Here is a 13,670-nt window from a genome sequence, read left to right as displayed (position 1 = left end):
CACCCCCAGGAGCCATGGCCGCAGGGCAGGATGCGCCAGGGCACCCCCTTAGGGATGGGGACGCCCCTTGCGCCGCAATCAGGGTGCTCTCAGGAGGCCTCCGTGCTCTTTCAGCTTCAATGGCACCACGGCCTCGGGGCAGAGCCCACTCAGGTCAGGACTGGGGTCTCCAGCCCCCCGGCCTGTCCCTCGGGGGCTCACACAGGGTGCTTCAAGCGCACAGACCAGGCTCCACCTGTGACACAGGCCCCTGTGTGCTCGTCTTCAGGCTCATCAGACACCCCACACGGTCCCCGAGATGGCCCGCCACGCCCATCAGCGTGTGTGGACGCCTGCACGGCCACATTCTCATTCTGTCCGCTCTTCAGACTTCTACATTCAAAGCCAATTTCATGGGCAACAGGTAAAATCATATCGCCGTTCAAATCTGTATGTGCAGATCACTGGCGAGTGGAAGACAAAACCCAGACGATCACAAGGGAAGCCTTCAATGCCACTCCCGTTCTGGATCAAACACTGACCAGTCCGGACACTCTCACCGTGCAGACCGGCAGGGGACTGGCCTCACGTTCACGAAGGCGGCCCTGAGCCTCGGCTCTTCGTGTTCTCTTGGTCGGGAGGAGTCGCTCTGCCGTGACTCCCGCCGCTCGGGGGCAGCGCGGGCGCCGTGACTCCTGTGATGGGCCTTCAGCGCTTTTATGTTTTATTTAGAGACTAACACAGAAAGCATGGCTTCGTCAGCAACAACGTGACCAAGAATTTAGATGCTGCCTTTCAGATATTTCAACGCAACATCATTGTGTTCAAAAGTATGCAGGAGATAAGGGACCTGTATCTGGAATATACAAATTGTCTCAGGGATAAGACACAATCCAATTTAAAAATGGGCCAATGACTTGAAGGTATTTCTCGAAAGAAAATTTACAAAAGGCCAGTAAGCTCATGAAAAGATGCCCAGCATCGTTTTTACGAAGGAAATGCGAAACCACCGTGGGTGCCACTTCACGTCCACTAGGGTGAGCGCACCCGAGGAAGACGGGTGACAAGGCTCAGCGGGAACGTGGAGGAACCGGAAACCCACGCACAGCTGGCGGGAACGTCCACGCCGCGGTCACTTGGAAGACACTTGCAACATTAGAGTAACTCTACTCTGTATGCACGCAGGGGAACCGAGAAGCTGTGTCCACACAAAGCTTCCGCGTGACTGCTCCTGACAGTGTTCTCCGGAAGAGCCAGAATAGCAGAAGCACCCAGATACCCATCAGTGGGTGCTGGATAAATACAACGTGGTCTGCACACGGGGTGGAGTATTATTCATCTATGAGTGAATCACTGACACACATTACCAGTGGATAAACCTTGAGAACACGCTCAGTGAAATAAGTCAGGCACAAAAGGTCACCAAGGTGAGATTCTGTTAATACAAACACCCGGGGTAGGCCGAGAGTGGACTGGCGGTTGCCAGGAGCCGAGGCTGGAGGAGGGGCTGGACAGTGAGACTCGAGGCTTTCTTCCAAATGGTGGGAACTGAACAGAGCTGATAGTTAAGCACTAACCCCCAGTGAACAGGTCATGGCAACAGCAGGTGAACTGCTCTCCCGTCGGTCACTGGCTCATCAGTCAGGGCTGCAGAGGGTGCAGGATCCACCCCGAGTCAGGAGTCGCGGGGCTGTGTTACGTGCGGGGGCACGTTCAGAGCCTCTGCAGGAGCGACTCCTCGGGTCCGGGCAGCGGGGGATGCAGCGGGCAAGCAACTCAGGGGCCACTGCACGTGGTTCAACGTGAGGACAACAGGTTCTTCCTCGGATACTCAGGGCAGCAAATGAGCACTAAATTATTCAGCCTGCCTTGTTTTAACTCAAGAGTCCATCTAAACCAGTTACAGAAGTGAACTTTGGAGGTGAGCCGAATGTCCCGTGAACTGGCTGCAACGAGCCAGCAGACTCTGCTGTGGATGACACGCGGCCCCCGTAGCAGACCCTCTGTGGGACCCTCCTCCTCCCCGCCCGCATCTGCAGAGCTCACCTGCTTGATGGCCGTGACCGTGATGACGAAGAACAGCGGGAGACCGCTTGTCACCGGGCTCGTGGGCGTATCGATAATCAGCTGCAGGGAACAGAGGGTGGGTGAGTCAGCTTCAGAAACCCTTCTGAGGGGCTTCAGGTGGACTGCTTGGCCCTGGACACATCGTAGCATCCACTTTGACTCATGTTAACTCACTTGGCTGTTGCCCCACTCTATCCCACCACTGGAGATAAATGATACAAGGTAAACCATCCTCCTTTACTAGAAAACTGAGGGCAGTTCTCCTTATTACGGGTGTGTCAGCAGCAGCAACAACACGGGATAATTCCAGCGCACGTGTTATTTCAATTCACCCTCTGCTTCTGGTGCCACACTTTAATGACATTATTTGCATACATTACTGGGGGGAAATTTTTTAAAGTCCTTCCACTGTGTTCTGTCTGATTGACACGAGTCAGGCTGCCGATCTGAAAGCACGCCTGACCTGTTTCCTTATCCACATCTCACTGTGGCTTCCACTTTCTTCCTGTTAACTCTCTTCCTTTTAGTGTTTTTTTTAGGAACATGCACATGATTTAGGGAGATAGTGAAGGACAGGGAAGCCTCACGTGCTACAGTTTACGGGGTCACAAAGAGTCGGACACGACCCAGTGACTGAACAACAAGAACATCGTGATTTGGGGATAAGTGGAATAACGTGGAGCTTAGCGAGTAAGTCCTCCTAAAGGTTAGGAAGCTCCTGGCCTCCCATCAGGACTGGAGGATGAGGGCAGAAGGCAGCCGGACCGGCTCACGCACACGGGGCTCACACCCATGCTCTAGTTAACAGGTCTCTCTGAACCAACACGCTTGTCTTTGAAGAAAGCAGGTGACGGGTCTGTAGATAAAGGGGCACCAAGTCCCTGCTCCCTCTTTATCAGCAAACCAGTCAATCATCCAAGAATAAATGTCACTTATTTATATTTACATCTGGGGCAACAGGAAGAGGTGACCAGCCTTACCTGGACCAGAAATATGATAAGAAAATAAAAGTTGGCTATTCTTCTGAATTGTTCAAATAAGTTCTTGGGTATGAAGTTCCAAAACGTGTACTGCAGAGAAGAAACACAGAATGGGGTCGTCAGGACCACACTTCACACCGCGTGGTTATTCTGCCACACGGCAGGCCGCCCTGGGTCTCAAAGTGAAAAACGACTAGTTTCTGATACAAAACAAAGCTGAGAGTGTTTGTAGACATTTTATCAACTTCTTGACCGTACAGAGAAACTGCCAACACAGAACACGGACTCGAAGCAGCGTATTTGAATTGCCCAGTCCCAGATAATTCAAGGTAATGCAAGGTAGCTTAAGAAGAGTTTCACGGCTAAAATGTCCGAGTTCTACCCTTTCTGTCTATACAATGATTAAAAGAGCAGTGTGTGTCAAGGACTTCTCTGACGGTCCAGCGGTTACGACTTGGAGCTTTCACTGCAGGGAGCGTGGGTTCAATCCCTGGCCGGAGATCAAAGATCCCAGCGGCTACACAGCGAGACCAAAAGAAAAAATAAAAGAATAACGTGCGCCTTAAAGCAATGTGGTGAGGACTGAAGCTCTGGCTCAAACTGGTCTCAGAAATGAGAGTCGTTGAGATTCTGTAACTTGAGAAAGAGCACCAACAAATCAATCTTTGTAAGTGCTTGACAGAGATGTATTTCGTCTTAAGTGGGCCATAAGCGGGGCTTCCCTGGTGGCTCAGCTGGTAAAGACTCTGCCTGCAGTGCAGGAGACCCTGGTTTGATTCCTGGGTCAGGAAGATCCCCCGGAGAAGGGAAAGGCCACCCAGCCCAGTGTTCTTGGGCATGAGGAAATTACTTTTCACTAACTTTAAAAAGGAGCTATTAAAAGAAACATAAGCTATGTCATACCACAGCACTTGTGTCTCATTTTGCGATTCTGTGACCTTTCAGCCCTCACATGCTCCCTTCCTAGAGATCCCGATCCCAAGTGGGACTGCCCTCAAGGCTCCATCCCGTGAAGCCCACCCTGTCTCCAGAACCCAGACCAGCACACTCACCACGCAGGAAGTCAGAACGCATCCCCACCTCTAACAAACTACTCAGTGCAAAGTCACATTAGCGGGAAGAGTCCTACTCAAAACCCGTCTTTTATCTGCTGAAATATTTATAGATGGAGGTTGTACATCGTTTAGGGTTTGCTTCAGAATGGTCTCGAGGTAGGAAAGAGACGCACAGACGAACACCCCGGGCACCTGCTGGTCCGTGCAGACAGCGGGTGGTCAGGCGCAGACTCCCCCGCTTCTCCTGCGTGTTTGCAAGCTTCCACATTAGAAAGCGCCACGTATCTACTACAGAAGGCCATCTTCTACCATCCTTCCAAACGTGCAGATCAGTCTTAATCTATTTTAATGCTGCTATTTCAGGACGCCCTTTCCGCTTCCTAAATCCTAGTCTACCAGGGAACCACACAGATCTGGAATTTAAAACCACCTAAATGATTACTTCATTCCTACCGGGTGTAGGAGGCCTGTGCTGCAGCTTAGACGTTATGTTGTGTGAGCCACATATTTTACGGAATAAATGACCATCATAAGTTATTACTGCTGATCATCAGTAATACGGTGGGAAAAGGGTTGTTAACCTCTGACAATGTGCAGCATGAAAACTGAGAATCCAGTGAGATGGTTTAAACAGTCAGGACTGCACGGATCATCAGAACTGTACGGATAAAATGAAATGAGGTCTTTATTGCACATGAGAGCTGGCAAATAGTTAACAGAGGGCCAATCGCACATTTTTGATCTCTGCTGAGTGGTAATGATCCAAATACTTGCTCAGACACTTGGGCCACAATATAAGGTAATACTTTGCATAACAGGCACAGTGATGCACTCTGACCCACATCCGTCCGTCAGGTCCTGCCTTTCGCTGATATCATCAGTAGGACAGAACCTAACACCAGAGCCCTCACTGCTGAACCCCAGAGCAGGACAGTGCAGAACAAAGTGCGTACTTGCTTGCTGCGCTGGAGCTGAGACGTCTGAGGCAGGCAAAGCTTTGCTTTCCCATCACACAACTTGGGGAGTTGTGGGTCCAGACCACAATCCCTACCTCGTGTCCCGTTCACACCACAGCCCAGGTGTGCGTCGTCAGCCGCGAGCCGGCCCTGGCCGCTCTCGTCCCCTCTGGGTTCTGTCCTCACCATGGGCTTCTCCCCCGGGTTCTGTCCTCGCCATGGGCTCCCCTCTGGGTTCCATCCTCACCGTGGGCTTCTCCCCTCTGGGTTCTGTCCTCACCGTGGGCTGGAGGGGCCCCAGGCACAGAGAAGCAGCCCTGCCTGGCTGCCCCCTCCTCACGTGGCACTGGGGAGACAGGGGCGGCCCAGTGCGACTCTGCTTCGCCAGCCGCGGAGAGGAAACCCAGAGTGTCCGCAAACCGGTGAGGCTGTGGCCATTTGTACCCTACAGGGCTCTGGCACAGGTGCACTCGGGTACTCTAAAAAACACACAATCTCCCGGGAAGGCAAGCCCCGAGGTCTCAAGGAGTTCAGTCTTGTGTTCGGGGGGGGGGAGACCGCACAGCCCGAACTGGACGTTTAAGCTGCGGTGATGAGGGCAGAGCTGGCAGCCACGTGCTCTGTGTGCCCAAGCACCACGCTGTGAACTGGTGATGCCCCATCGTCCTCTGAGTCTGGGGCAGGGGGTGCGCGGCTGAGGTTCGAGAAGGCCCTGGCTGCGGGGCTCGGTGTGAGGTCAGAAGCAAGGGGAAGGGATCACACATTTGGGGTCATTTCTTACTTTTCCTTCTTCTACCATGTTCTGCTCAAAAGGGAACAGAACGTGGACCACACATCGTTCACCAGTCACAGATCAGGCTGGAGATTTAACTCGGCACAGGCGTTTGTGCCCTTAAGGAGCCACTGTTGACAGTCTTCCAGGGTAGAAATGAACATTTTCTTTCCAAGAAGACATAGATACACCAACATATTCTCCAAACCCGTTTGTAAATTTATTTCTTACAAGCTAAGCTGTATTTTCTGCATCCTGAGCTGTTTTTTAAATGAAAATGATTGTGTGTCTAGCCTTCAGCATCACCTGGTCTGAATCTACAGACGTCCACCGCTGTGGACTCAGGCCCCAGGTCCCTATCCGAGGGCCTCCTCTGGACCACGACCAGCAGTGCCAGGCATCACAGGCTGGTGGCACGGGCGACCCCTGTGCCGTGTGTTCTGCAGAGGAGGGCGCTCTAGCCTGGCAGGTGGCCAGACGACTGGTAAGTGTTGCCGGGAGGATGAGCCCTAGACTTCAAATCTGACCCTTAAACACGACACAGTTAGAAGCGAAGTGAGGAGGACGTGCTGTGACGCCCTAACAGCATTTGCAGGGTGACAGGGGGCTTGGTGATGAGCGTGCAGCCTGGCCACTCAGGGGCGGGTGGTCCCAGCTTCGGGAGTTCTGAGGGCCCGAGGAGCCGCGGGGGGAGTCCCAGGCGGATGCTCACCTTGGCGGAGACAATCCTGTTGTCCGGGTACCTCTGGGGGATGTAGGCCTCGGCGCCTGGCGGGGGCTCCCGGTGGCCCACGTAGACCGTCCGGCTGTCCACCCAGTCCTCCTCCCCGGCACACTGCGGGTGGGAAACAGAGCCGTCAGCGTGGGCGGGGCCCGCGGGCAGGGTCTTCTGGGGGTCGGCTTTCATGCTGGTCTGTGTAGGGGCCTGGGGGGGGGGGGTGGGGGGGGCGGGGAGCTGGACCCGCTTGCAAGGTCGATCCCTCCTCCCCACCTCCACCCCTGCCCCCATCCATCCCCCTGGGCCCTTCAGGAACCTGTGCTTCCTCCCCCCCAGCTCTTCAAGGAAGTGCCAGCTGCACCCCCACTGGGGGCCGAGGGGGCCTTCAAGGCAGACTGTCAGTGGAAATGACACAGCGGGCCCACTTAAAAATAAAAAGTGACAGCAAAGCCCTGAGGCTTCCAAAGAGAAAAGACAGTGAGTGATCCTAGGACTTGGGGAAAGGTCTCTAAAGAGAGAAGAATGTAAAACTGTGAGCTCGGACCAGAGGGTCTCTCGGCCCCCACACAATCACAAGAACAAGACTTCCTGGAACGCAGACGACCTGCGTCTGACCCATCTCTGCATTATTCTGAGTGCTGTGCCCCGGACATTCAGGGAACACTGCCGCCAGGAGAGCCTTCTAAGAACACTCAGCTGGACTAAGTGCTGTCAGCCCTGAGAGCCCGGGACACCCGGAAGAGAAACTATGACAAATCCTTGGGTCGCAGGGTGGGGCCTGGACCCCCCAGACAGGCAGCCCCAGCTCAGGGCAGGGCCTGGACCCCTCAGACAGGCAGCCCCAGCTCAGGGTGGGACCTGGAACCCCCAGACAGGCAGCCCCAGCTCAGGGCGGGGCCTGGACCCCTCAGACAGGCAGCCCCAGCTCAGGGCGGGGCCTGGACCCCTCAGACAGGCAGCCCCAGCTCAGGGCGGGGCCTGGACCCCTCAAACAGGCAGCCCCAGCTCAGGGTGGGACCTGGAACCCCCAGAGAGGCAGCCCCAACTCAGGGCGGGGCCTGGACCCCTCAGACAGGCAGCCCCAGCTCAGGGCTCTGCCCCCTCCCCCCAGACAGGGAGCCCCAAGCTCAGAAGGAGCCCGCAGGGAGCAAGTCAAAAAGAGGTTTCTCAAGGCTGGTTCCCTCCCTGGGCACAGGCCGGTTTTAGTGGGATCACTGGAAGCCTTGAATACAGCTCCTTGGTGCTGCCCTAACGGTACAGGCCGGGGCACAATTCCTGCTCGTGGAACAAGGTCAGGAAGCAAGCCCAGGCCCTCCAGCAGGACTTGCCCCCTGCAACACAAGCTCCTCCGGGAGGAGCCTCCTACTGACCGACTCAGCCCTGTACGAGAGAGCGAGCCTTGGTGCTGGCCCTTGAGGAAAGAAACAGGAGCGACAGCCCCCAGGGGCCCTGGCAGCTCCCTGAGTCCCTGAACAGGTCACAGAGTGAGGGACGGAGCGACGTCCGGGGCCTCACGCTCGACCGTCAGGCCACAGCGGCGCCCACGGAGGGTGCCCCCTGAGGTCACAGTGGCCAAAGAGCCTCAAGGCAAGACAGGCAGTTTAGGATCAGCCACTGGGGAGCCCCATGTGTGGCAGAGGCACAAACGTGCAAACCCTAAGCAGGTTAAACTCAGCTCAGAAGGCGGAGAGAAGGCAGCAGACGGGACGCTGGGAGCGCCTGTCTGCCGCGGTTCTGCGCACGCTGATGCCGTCGTGCGCGTCCTGATGCGGACAGCTGTGTGCCTGATGGGCCACGCAACGTCTCCATGTCCAGCCCACCGGAAGTAATACGAAGGGATTCTGGGTCTCTGCAGGCTCACCAATGAAAACAGACTTGGCCTCTTAAGCAGTTTCTTAGCCCCGCCTGTTGTAAACCAAACAGTAACCACAGCGTCCGCGTGACGCACACCAGAGGAAGTCAGGCCACACGAAGCTCTGAGATGAGTCACGGCTGATCACGGAATCTCCTGGGGCAGGGCGGTAGAGAGGTCGGCGGCAGGAGGGAGCGGGGGCCCTGATTCTAAGACGTCCAACATCTAGTTTTACAACAGGCAGCGTAAGGAACAGGCAGGTGTCGGCAGTTTTTGAAAGTAAACTCCTAGGACTAGACCTAGGCGAAATTAGCTTCCTCGAAGTTGTGTTCACACGTAGATCACAGCAGGATGGCTCGGCCCGCGCTCTGGCCTGTCAGCCGGCCGAGAACATACACCCCTTCCCTCCAGAGGAGGTCGGGAGGCCGGGGGGATCCGGCCTCACAGATCCCCACATTCCTGGGGAATCCCAAGACGTCCCACCAAGACGCAGGTGAACTGGAGGCCGAGGCTTTGCCTGCACGGCCCCAAGGGATGCCCCACAAGATACGTGCGAGTCATGTCTGCCGAGGGATCGGTACCTGGGATGGACCAGCCAACACAACCAATAACAAAAAGGCAAGTAAGCCGGGGGGTTCGACTGGACATTTCTCCAAGAGCTGCAATGGCCAATGGGCACACGGAAGGATATTCAAAATCAACAGGGCTAGACACGGAGGACCAAACACTGGACGACTCGCGTACATGGCATGTTTGCGACAGGCAGAGCCGTGGAGAAGGAGACAGCACAGTGGCGGCCCGGGGCCAGGGAGGCCGCCGCTCCTGCACCGGGTTTATTCCGGGAAATGACGAGGTTTTAATATTAGATCATGGTGGTGCTCCATAAGGTGGTAAATGCACTAAAAACCACTGAATTAGACTTCTTGAACAGGAACATTTTAGGATCTAGTCATTTTGTTTCAGTAAAACAGTCCCTTAGGGCCCCCACGGGTTCCCGGGTCCCAAGCATCACCCATCACATTTCTGAGTTGGTGCAGAGACCCTGACCAGGGTCAGTGCAGGGAACCTCACGTCTCTGAAGCCGCTTCCACCCCGTCTTCTCACTGCCATGTCACCAGAACGCAAGATGCTTCCCATTTTAGGGAAAACAAGGAATATCTTTAAGGCTGGTTTTTCAATAGACAGAAATTCCTAGTGGATAAAACTGAGCTCGACGGACTTCCCAAGGAGAACAGCTAAGATTGGAGAAACTCGAAGCGATCACAGTGAGGCAGGATGGAATGAACTCAGTCGCAGAGCACCCCGGCTCTCTGCGCCCGGGCTGAGGAAACACCCCACTTCCAGGGCCCTCATGGGCGTCAGCACCTCGGGTGCGGTGGCCGGGCTGCTGTCTGGACCGCGGGGCCCAGCAGGGCAGGTGTGAGGGATTCGCAGATGTGCCCCGAGCAGACGCTGCCCGCCACCTCTGCCAACACGCTGCTTCTGGACTCGGAACCCACCCCCTCCCCGACCCCAAAAGTGGCTGAAGAACCAGAGGAGCCAAGTGTGGGCAGCGGTCTGGCCCTCGCGGACCTCGCCATCGGCCGTGTTGGGATCTGGGCGCGGCAGCCTGAGCACTCAAGTCAGAAAGCTCACAAGGACAGAAGAGAGTCTGAAATACGCCGAAAATCAATCTTGCCCAGCGGCAGTCACTAATGGAAGTTTCGAATTTCAGCTGAAACAAACACAACCTATTAGCCGAATTACACGGCCGGACAGGAACGACAGCATGTAACCTAGCCTCGATTCACCAGATCAGCTTTTGCAGAGGTGGTTCCCCCCAACAGCCATCTTCAGGACAAAGCAATGCTTGTTCCGTGGTCCGTTTGCAGCTTTAAAAGCCAACACTTCTTGTTTGATGGGTAAGGAGGCATTTCTGAACACCAGCATCTCCCACTCTCGTCCCTGGCGCTCTGGCTTCTCGTGGCGAGCGTGATGTGGCTCCCCTGTCTCCAGTGCCCACACCCCCCACTACAGGGAGTCCGTCCACCCAGGGAGCTTTCACTGTCCTCTGCGAACCTCCTTGGGTGCAGTGATTAAGACCACGCTCCATGAGCTGATCAGATCAGAGTCCTCGGCGTGAATCACCAGCCTTCCCAGGGCCTGCGAGCAGAGTCGGACCTCCTGTGGGGAGGCAGGGACCCAGGTGCCCCCATCACTGAACCTGCACCCTTGGCCCCTGCGGGAGTGGGAAAGACAGGCCCTTCCTCCCCAGGAAAACGGCAGCCTGCTCCAGTATTCTGGCCTGGGGAACCCCACGGACAGAGGGGCCTGGTGGGCCACGGCTCACGGGGTTGCCAAGAGTCAGATACAACTGAGCGACAGAGTTTTTTCCTCCTCAGGCAAATTCTCCCTCTGCGGGGTGCTCAGTGGCATTTTTCTGCCGTGAACATTTTATTAAGCACAGAACCATCTGGGTCACAGAAGCACCGGAGACGGTCCACCTCACTTGGCAACGCTGACCATCTGGAAAACGGTAAACGCCGCCAACCTAAACTGTAGTTTACTGGGCCCAGAACCAAAATTAAAATAAAACTTCAGCCACAGATGACTCTGGGCTGCCCTAGGCCCTCCCACTTTCACAGTTACAGGCGGCAGAGCTCCGTGCTGGGGCGCCCAGCGGGAGGCGGGAGTGGGGTGGATGGACGGAGCACTGGCTGCCACTGCCTGGCCCCAGTGAGACGCACGGCAGCAGAGACAGCAGCGATGCCCGCGACAACGGCGTTTCCAGAGGAAGCTGCGTGTGAAGCCGCTGACATCACTCCCTGGACGTCAGTTTGAGACCAGCAGAGGTGATCCTGGGTGGCTTCTGTCCAGTCTCCCGCAGGGACCCCTCGCCACGTGCGTCCTCAGTGCCCGTGCAGAGATGAAGCCTCATTCCTGGTCCTGGGGGGTCAGCCCTCCCACAGGGGCTGCAGCTTCTAGCTGAGCTCATGACCTGTGGGTCAGCGGCTGCACCTGCCCCGTGGACCACAAGAGGCTGGCTCCCTGGAAGCAGGCCGAGGGGTCCCCTGGGTGCTGGCTGGGGAGGCAGGTCACCCCTGCCTGTTGGGGGGTGGCCTGTGCCAGGTGTGGGGCAGTATCCCCACATCAAAGTCAGGAAACGGCCCCACAAGAAGCAACAAGTCCAGTCTAAGCCGGGGGCCGGAGGGGGGACAAGATGGGCCAAGGGACCAGGCGGTGAAACGAGGGAATTCTGAGACAGAGACGAGGCCCTCCCCGCTGGAAGAAGACCCTCAGCCTTCCGTCTCAGTGGAGAGCCCGCTCCCCTGTCTGGCTGTCCGAGGGGGCCCAGACTGACGCAGGCCCATCAGGGAGATTGTGACGGCCGGCTCCAGCTCCCCCGCCCGGCCGTCGCCCACTGCTGTCCAAGCCCTCAGCTCCTACCCCGGAGAGATAGCGCAGGGAGTCCTGAGTCACCGACCGGATAATTGCTGCCCTGAGCTGGAGGCTGGGGCTCCCACGACCGGGAGCACAGCACAGGGAGCCCGTGTCCCCTCGAGCTTGCCGGGCGAGGGGAGGCAGGTCAGAGGCTGGACGGGCCCCGTGCTCGAGGGGTTCTGCTTGCCGGGAGCCGGTGAGGCATTCCACTCGTGACAAAGGTCATGAGGAAGGAGGCTCGGCATACGCAAAGGCGGGATCGAGCCTCAGGAGTCCGCCCGGATATTCTCGAGCATTTCCGCCCCACCCCCCCCAAAAAAAAACCAGAGTCTGCCTACTTTATTGCTTTGTGCTCTCACCTCTGACTTTACTGGGGGCTGTCCCCTACCACCATCTCGCTCTCTCTGTCAAAGAGTTAACTTACAGCTCCAATTAATAAAGTTCCTGGGCAATTAGGAGTGTTTAAATCCAAACCCCTCTGATGGCTCTCTAACTCGCCTGACAAGCTTACCCGGACTCCTGCAGCTATGCATACAATTGTTTACAGTCTCCCAGCCTCGAGAGGCATGGGAAGCTTAAGATATTCAAATAGCTTAGAGCCTCTCAGAGAGTTAGAAACTGTCAGAATAAACTAGTAAAGGATTTCATTGATGAGCCAATGCTTGTTGCCAAGTTTTCATATCCCCTGAATTGTATCCTTGAATGTGTATTAATTAATACAGTTGGTATGTAGAAAAAATAAGTAGTGGCCTTGGTGTTAGTAACTTTAGACCCTTAAGGTAATAAATTCTTTCCTTTGTTGTAAACCCATTACACATCCGCCCTATAGGAATGCAATTTTATCTTCGGAAGATGGTGCCAAACCTTAAAATAATCACTCTTAGAGAAAATAAGTCTTTGTTGATAAGTCTTTGTCAAGAGTCATAAAATATTAGTAGGCCTTCTGGCCAGAAGATGATGTAAATCACCTAAACCATTTGTATACGATACATTTGCAGGGAAGAAACCCTGGTTTTTGATAAGAATCAAAGACTGCTGACTTTGCATCCCCTATTATCCTCTATGTGTAACTTAGGGTATATAAGCCCCTGTTGAAAATAAAGCTACAGGCCTTGCTCACCAACGCTTGGTCTCCCCATGTCATTCTTTCTTTTAACTTCCAGCTGAGTCTCCATCTGGAGCACGGAACCCACCACGCTTACTAATTATGCCTGGGCTGCTAAGACCCACTCGAGAAGGTGTCTAGGGTGAGGCACCTTCCGCTATTCGAGAGGGCGCCTGTGGCCTACGTAAGTGGTGCAAACTTCTTGTCTTGAAGTTTTATTGGTCTCCCGCGTAAACCAAGCTACTCAGTTTCTTTTCTCCACTGAATTTTCCTACTGAGCTATCCTCATTCTATTACTCTTTATATCTTTGATAAATAAATAAATAGTCGCCGACGCTGTCTCCCCTTCGAATATCCTGGATCAGCCGGGGCTGGTCCTCGGCATCTGCTGGTGCTGGCAGGGGGCGTTTGTGAAGAAGGGGGAGTAAAGGGCACCGAGGCCCAGGTCCCCAGGAGGCGGGGAGCCGCCGGGCAGCCTGGCGGAGTCCCGTCCGGTTCCCACCCTCGCCCCTGCCCAGCGAGGCTCAGCGGGAGCTGGCGGCTCCTCTCTGGACGTGCCCCCTGCAAACTGCCCCTCTTCGTGACGGAAACCCATCTTGGTGGGCCGCCAGCTGGTCACGAGACGACGCACCGTCAGCAGCCGCTGCAGCATAAACGTGGCCAAAGGAGCCAGAACAATCGCAGAGAGGAACCGGCCGAGCGCTCGGGCAGCAGGAACCAGGGCCCAAGGCAGGTGGGAACCGGCCCGCAGGAGAGACATTCAAAC

At 55.6% G+C, this 13,670-nt stretch overlaps 1 protein-coding gene and 1 long non-coding RNA gene across 8 annotated transcripts in view; one reads left to right on the top strand and one right to left on the bottom strand.

Annotated features, from left to right (window-relative positions):
* The window catches only part of ATP11A (ATPase phospholipid transporting 11A), a 105,941-nt gene that overhangs the window by 48,497 nt on the left and 43,774 nt on the right, over positions 1–13,670 (bottom strand). For 6 of the 7 annotated variants that reach the window (XM_070800505.1, XM_070800504.1, XM_070800507.1 and 3 more), the window contains exons 2-4: positions 6,522–6,644; positions 3,027–3,116; positions 2,026–2,106 (exon numbers count right to left, since the gene is read on the bottom strand). In XM_070800505.1, coding sequence (XP_070656606.1) covers positions 2,026–2,106; positions 3,027–3,116; positions 6,522–6,644 — 294 coding nt within the window. Of the gene's footprint in view, positions 1–2,025; positions 2,107–3,026; positions 3,117–5,034; positions 5,227–6,521; positions 6,645–13,670 lie in introns of those variants that run through there. The other variant, XM_070800508.1, reaches the window with a different exon arrangement.
* Positions 6,181–12,110, top strand: LOC139186262 (uncharacterized). Its single transcript, XR_011569833.1, has 2 exons — positions 6,181–6,293; positions 10,761–12,110. It is a non-coding gene; the product is annotated as an uncharacterized lncRNA (long non-coding RNA).

This window comes from Bos indicus, chromosome 12 (assembly GCF_029378745.1).
Source record: "Bos indicus isolate NIAB-ARS_2022 breed Sahiwal x Tharparkar chromosome 12, NIAB-ARS_B.indTharparkar_mat_pri_1.0, whole genome shotgun sequence".
In the NCBI taxonomy this organism is placed as follows: domain Eukaryota; kingdom Metazoa; phylum Chordata; class Mammalia; order Artiodactyla; family Bovidae; genus Bos; species Bos indicus.
This window is presented reverse-complemented; position numbering and strand designations above follow the sequence as displayed.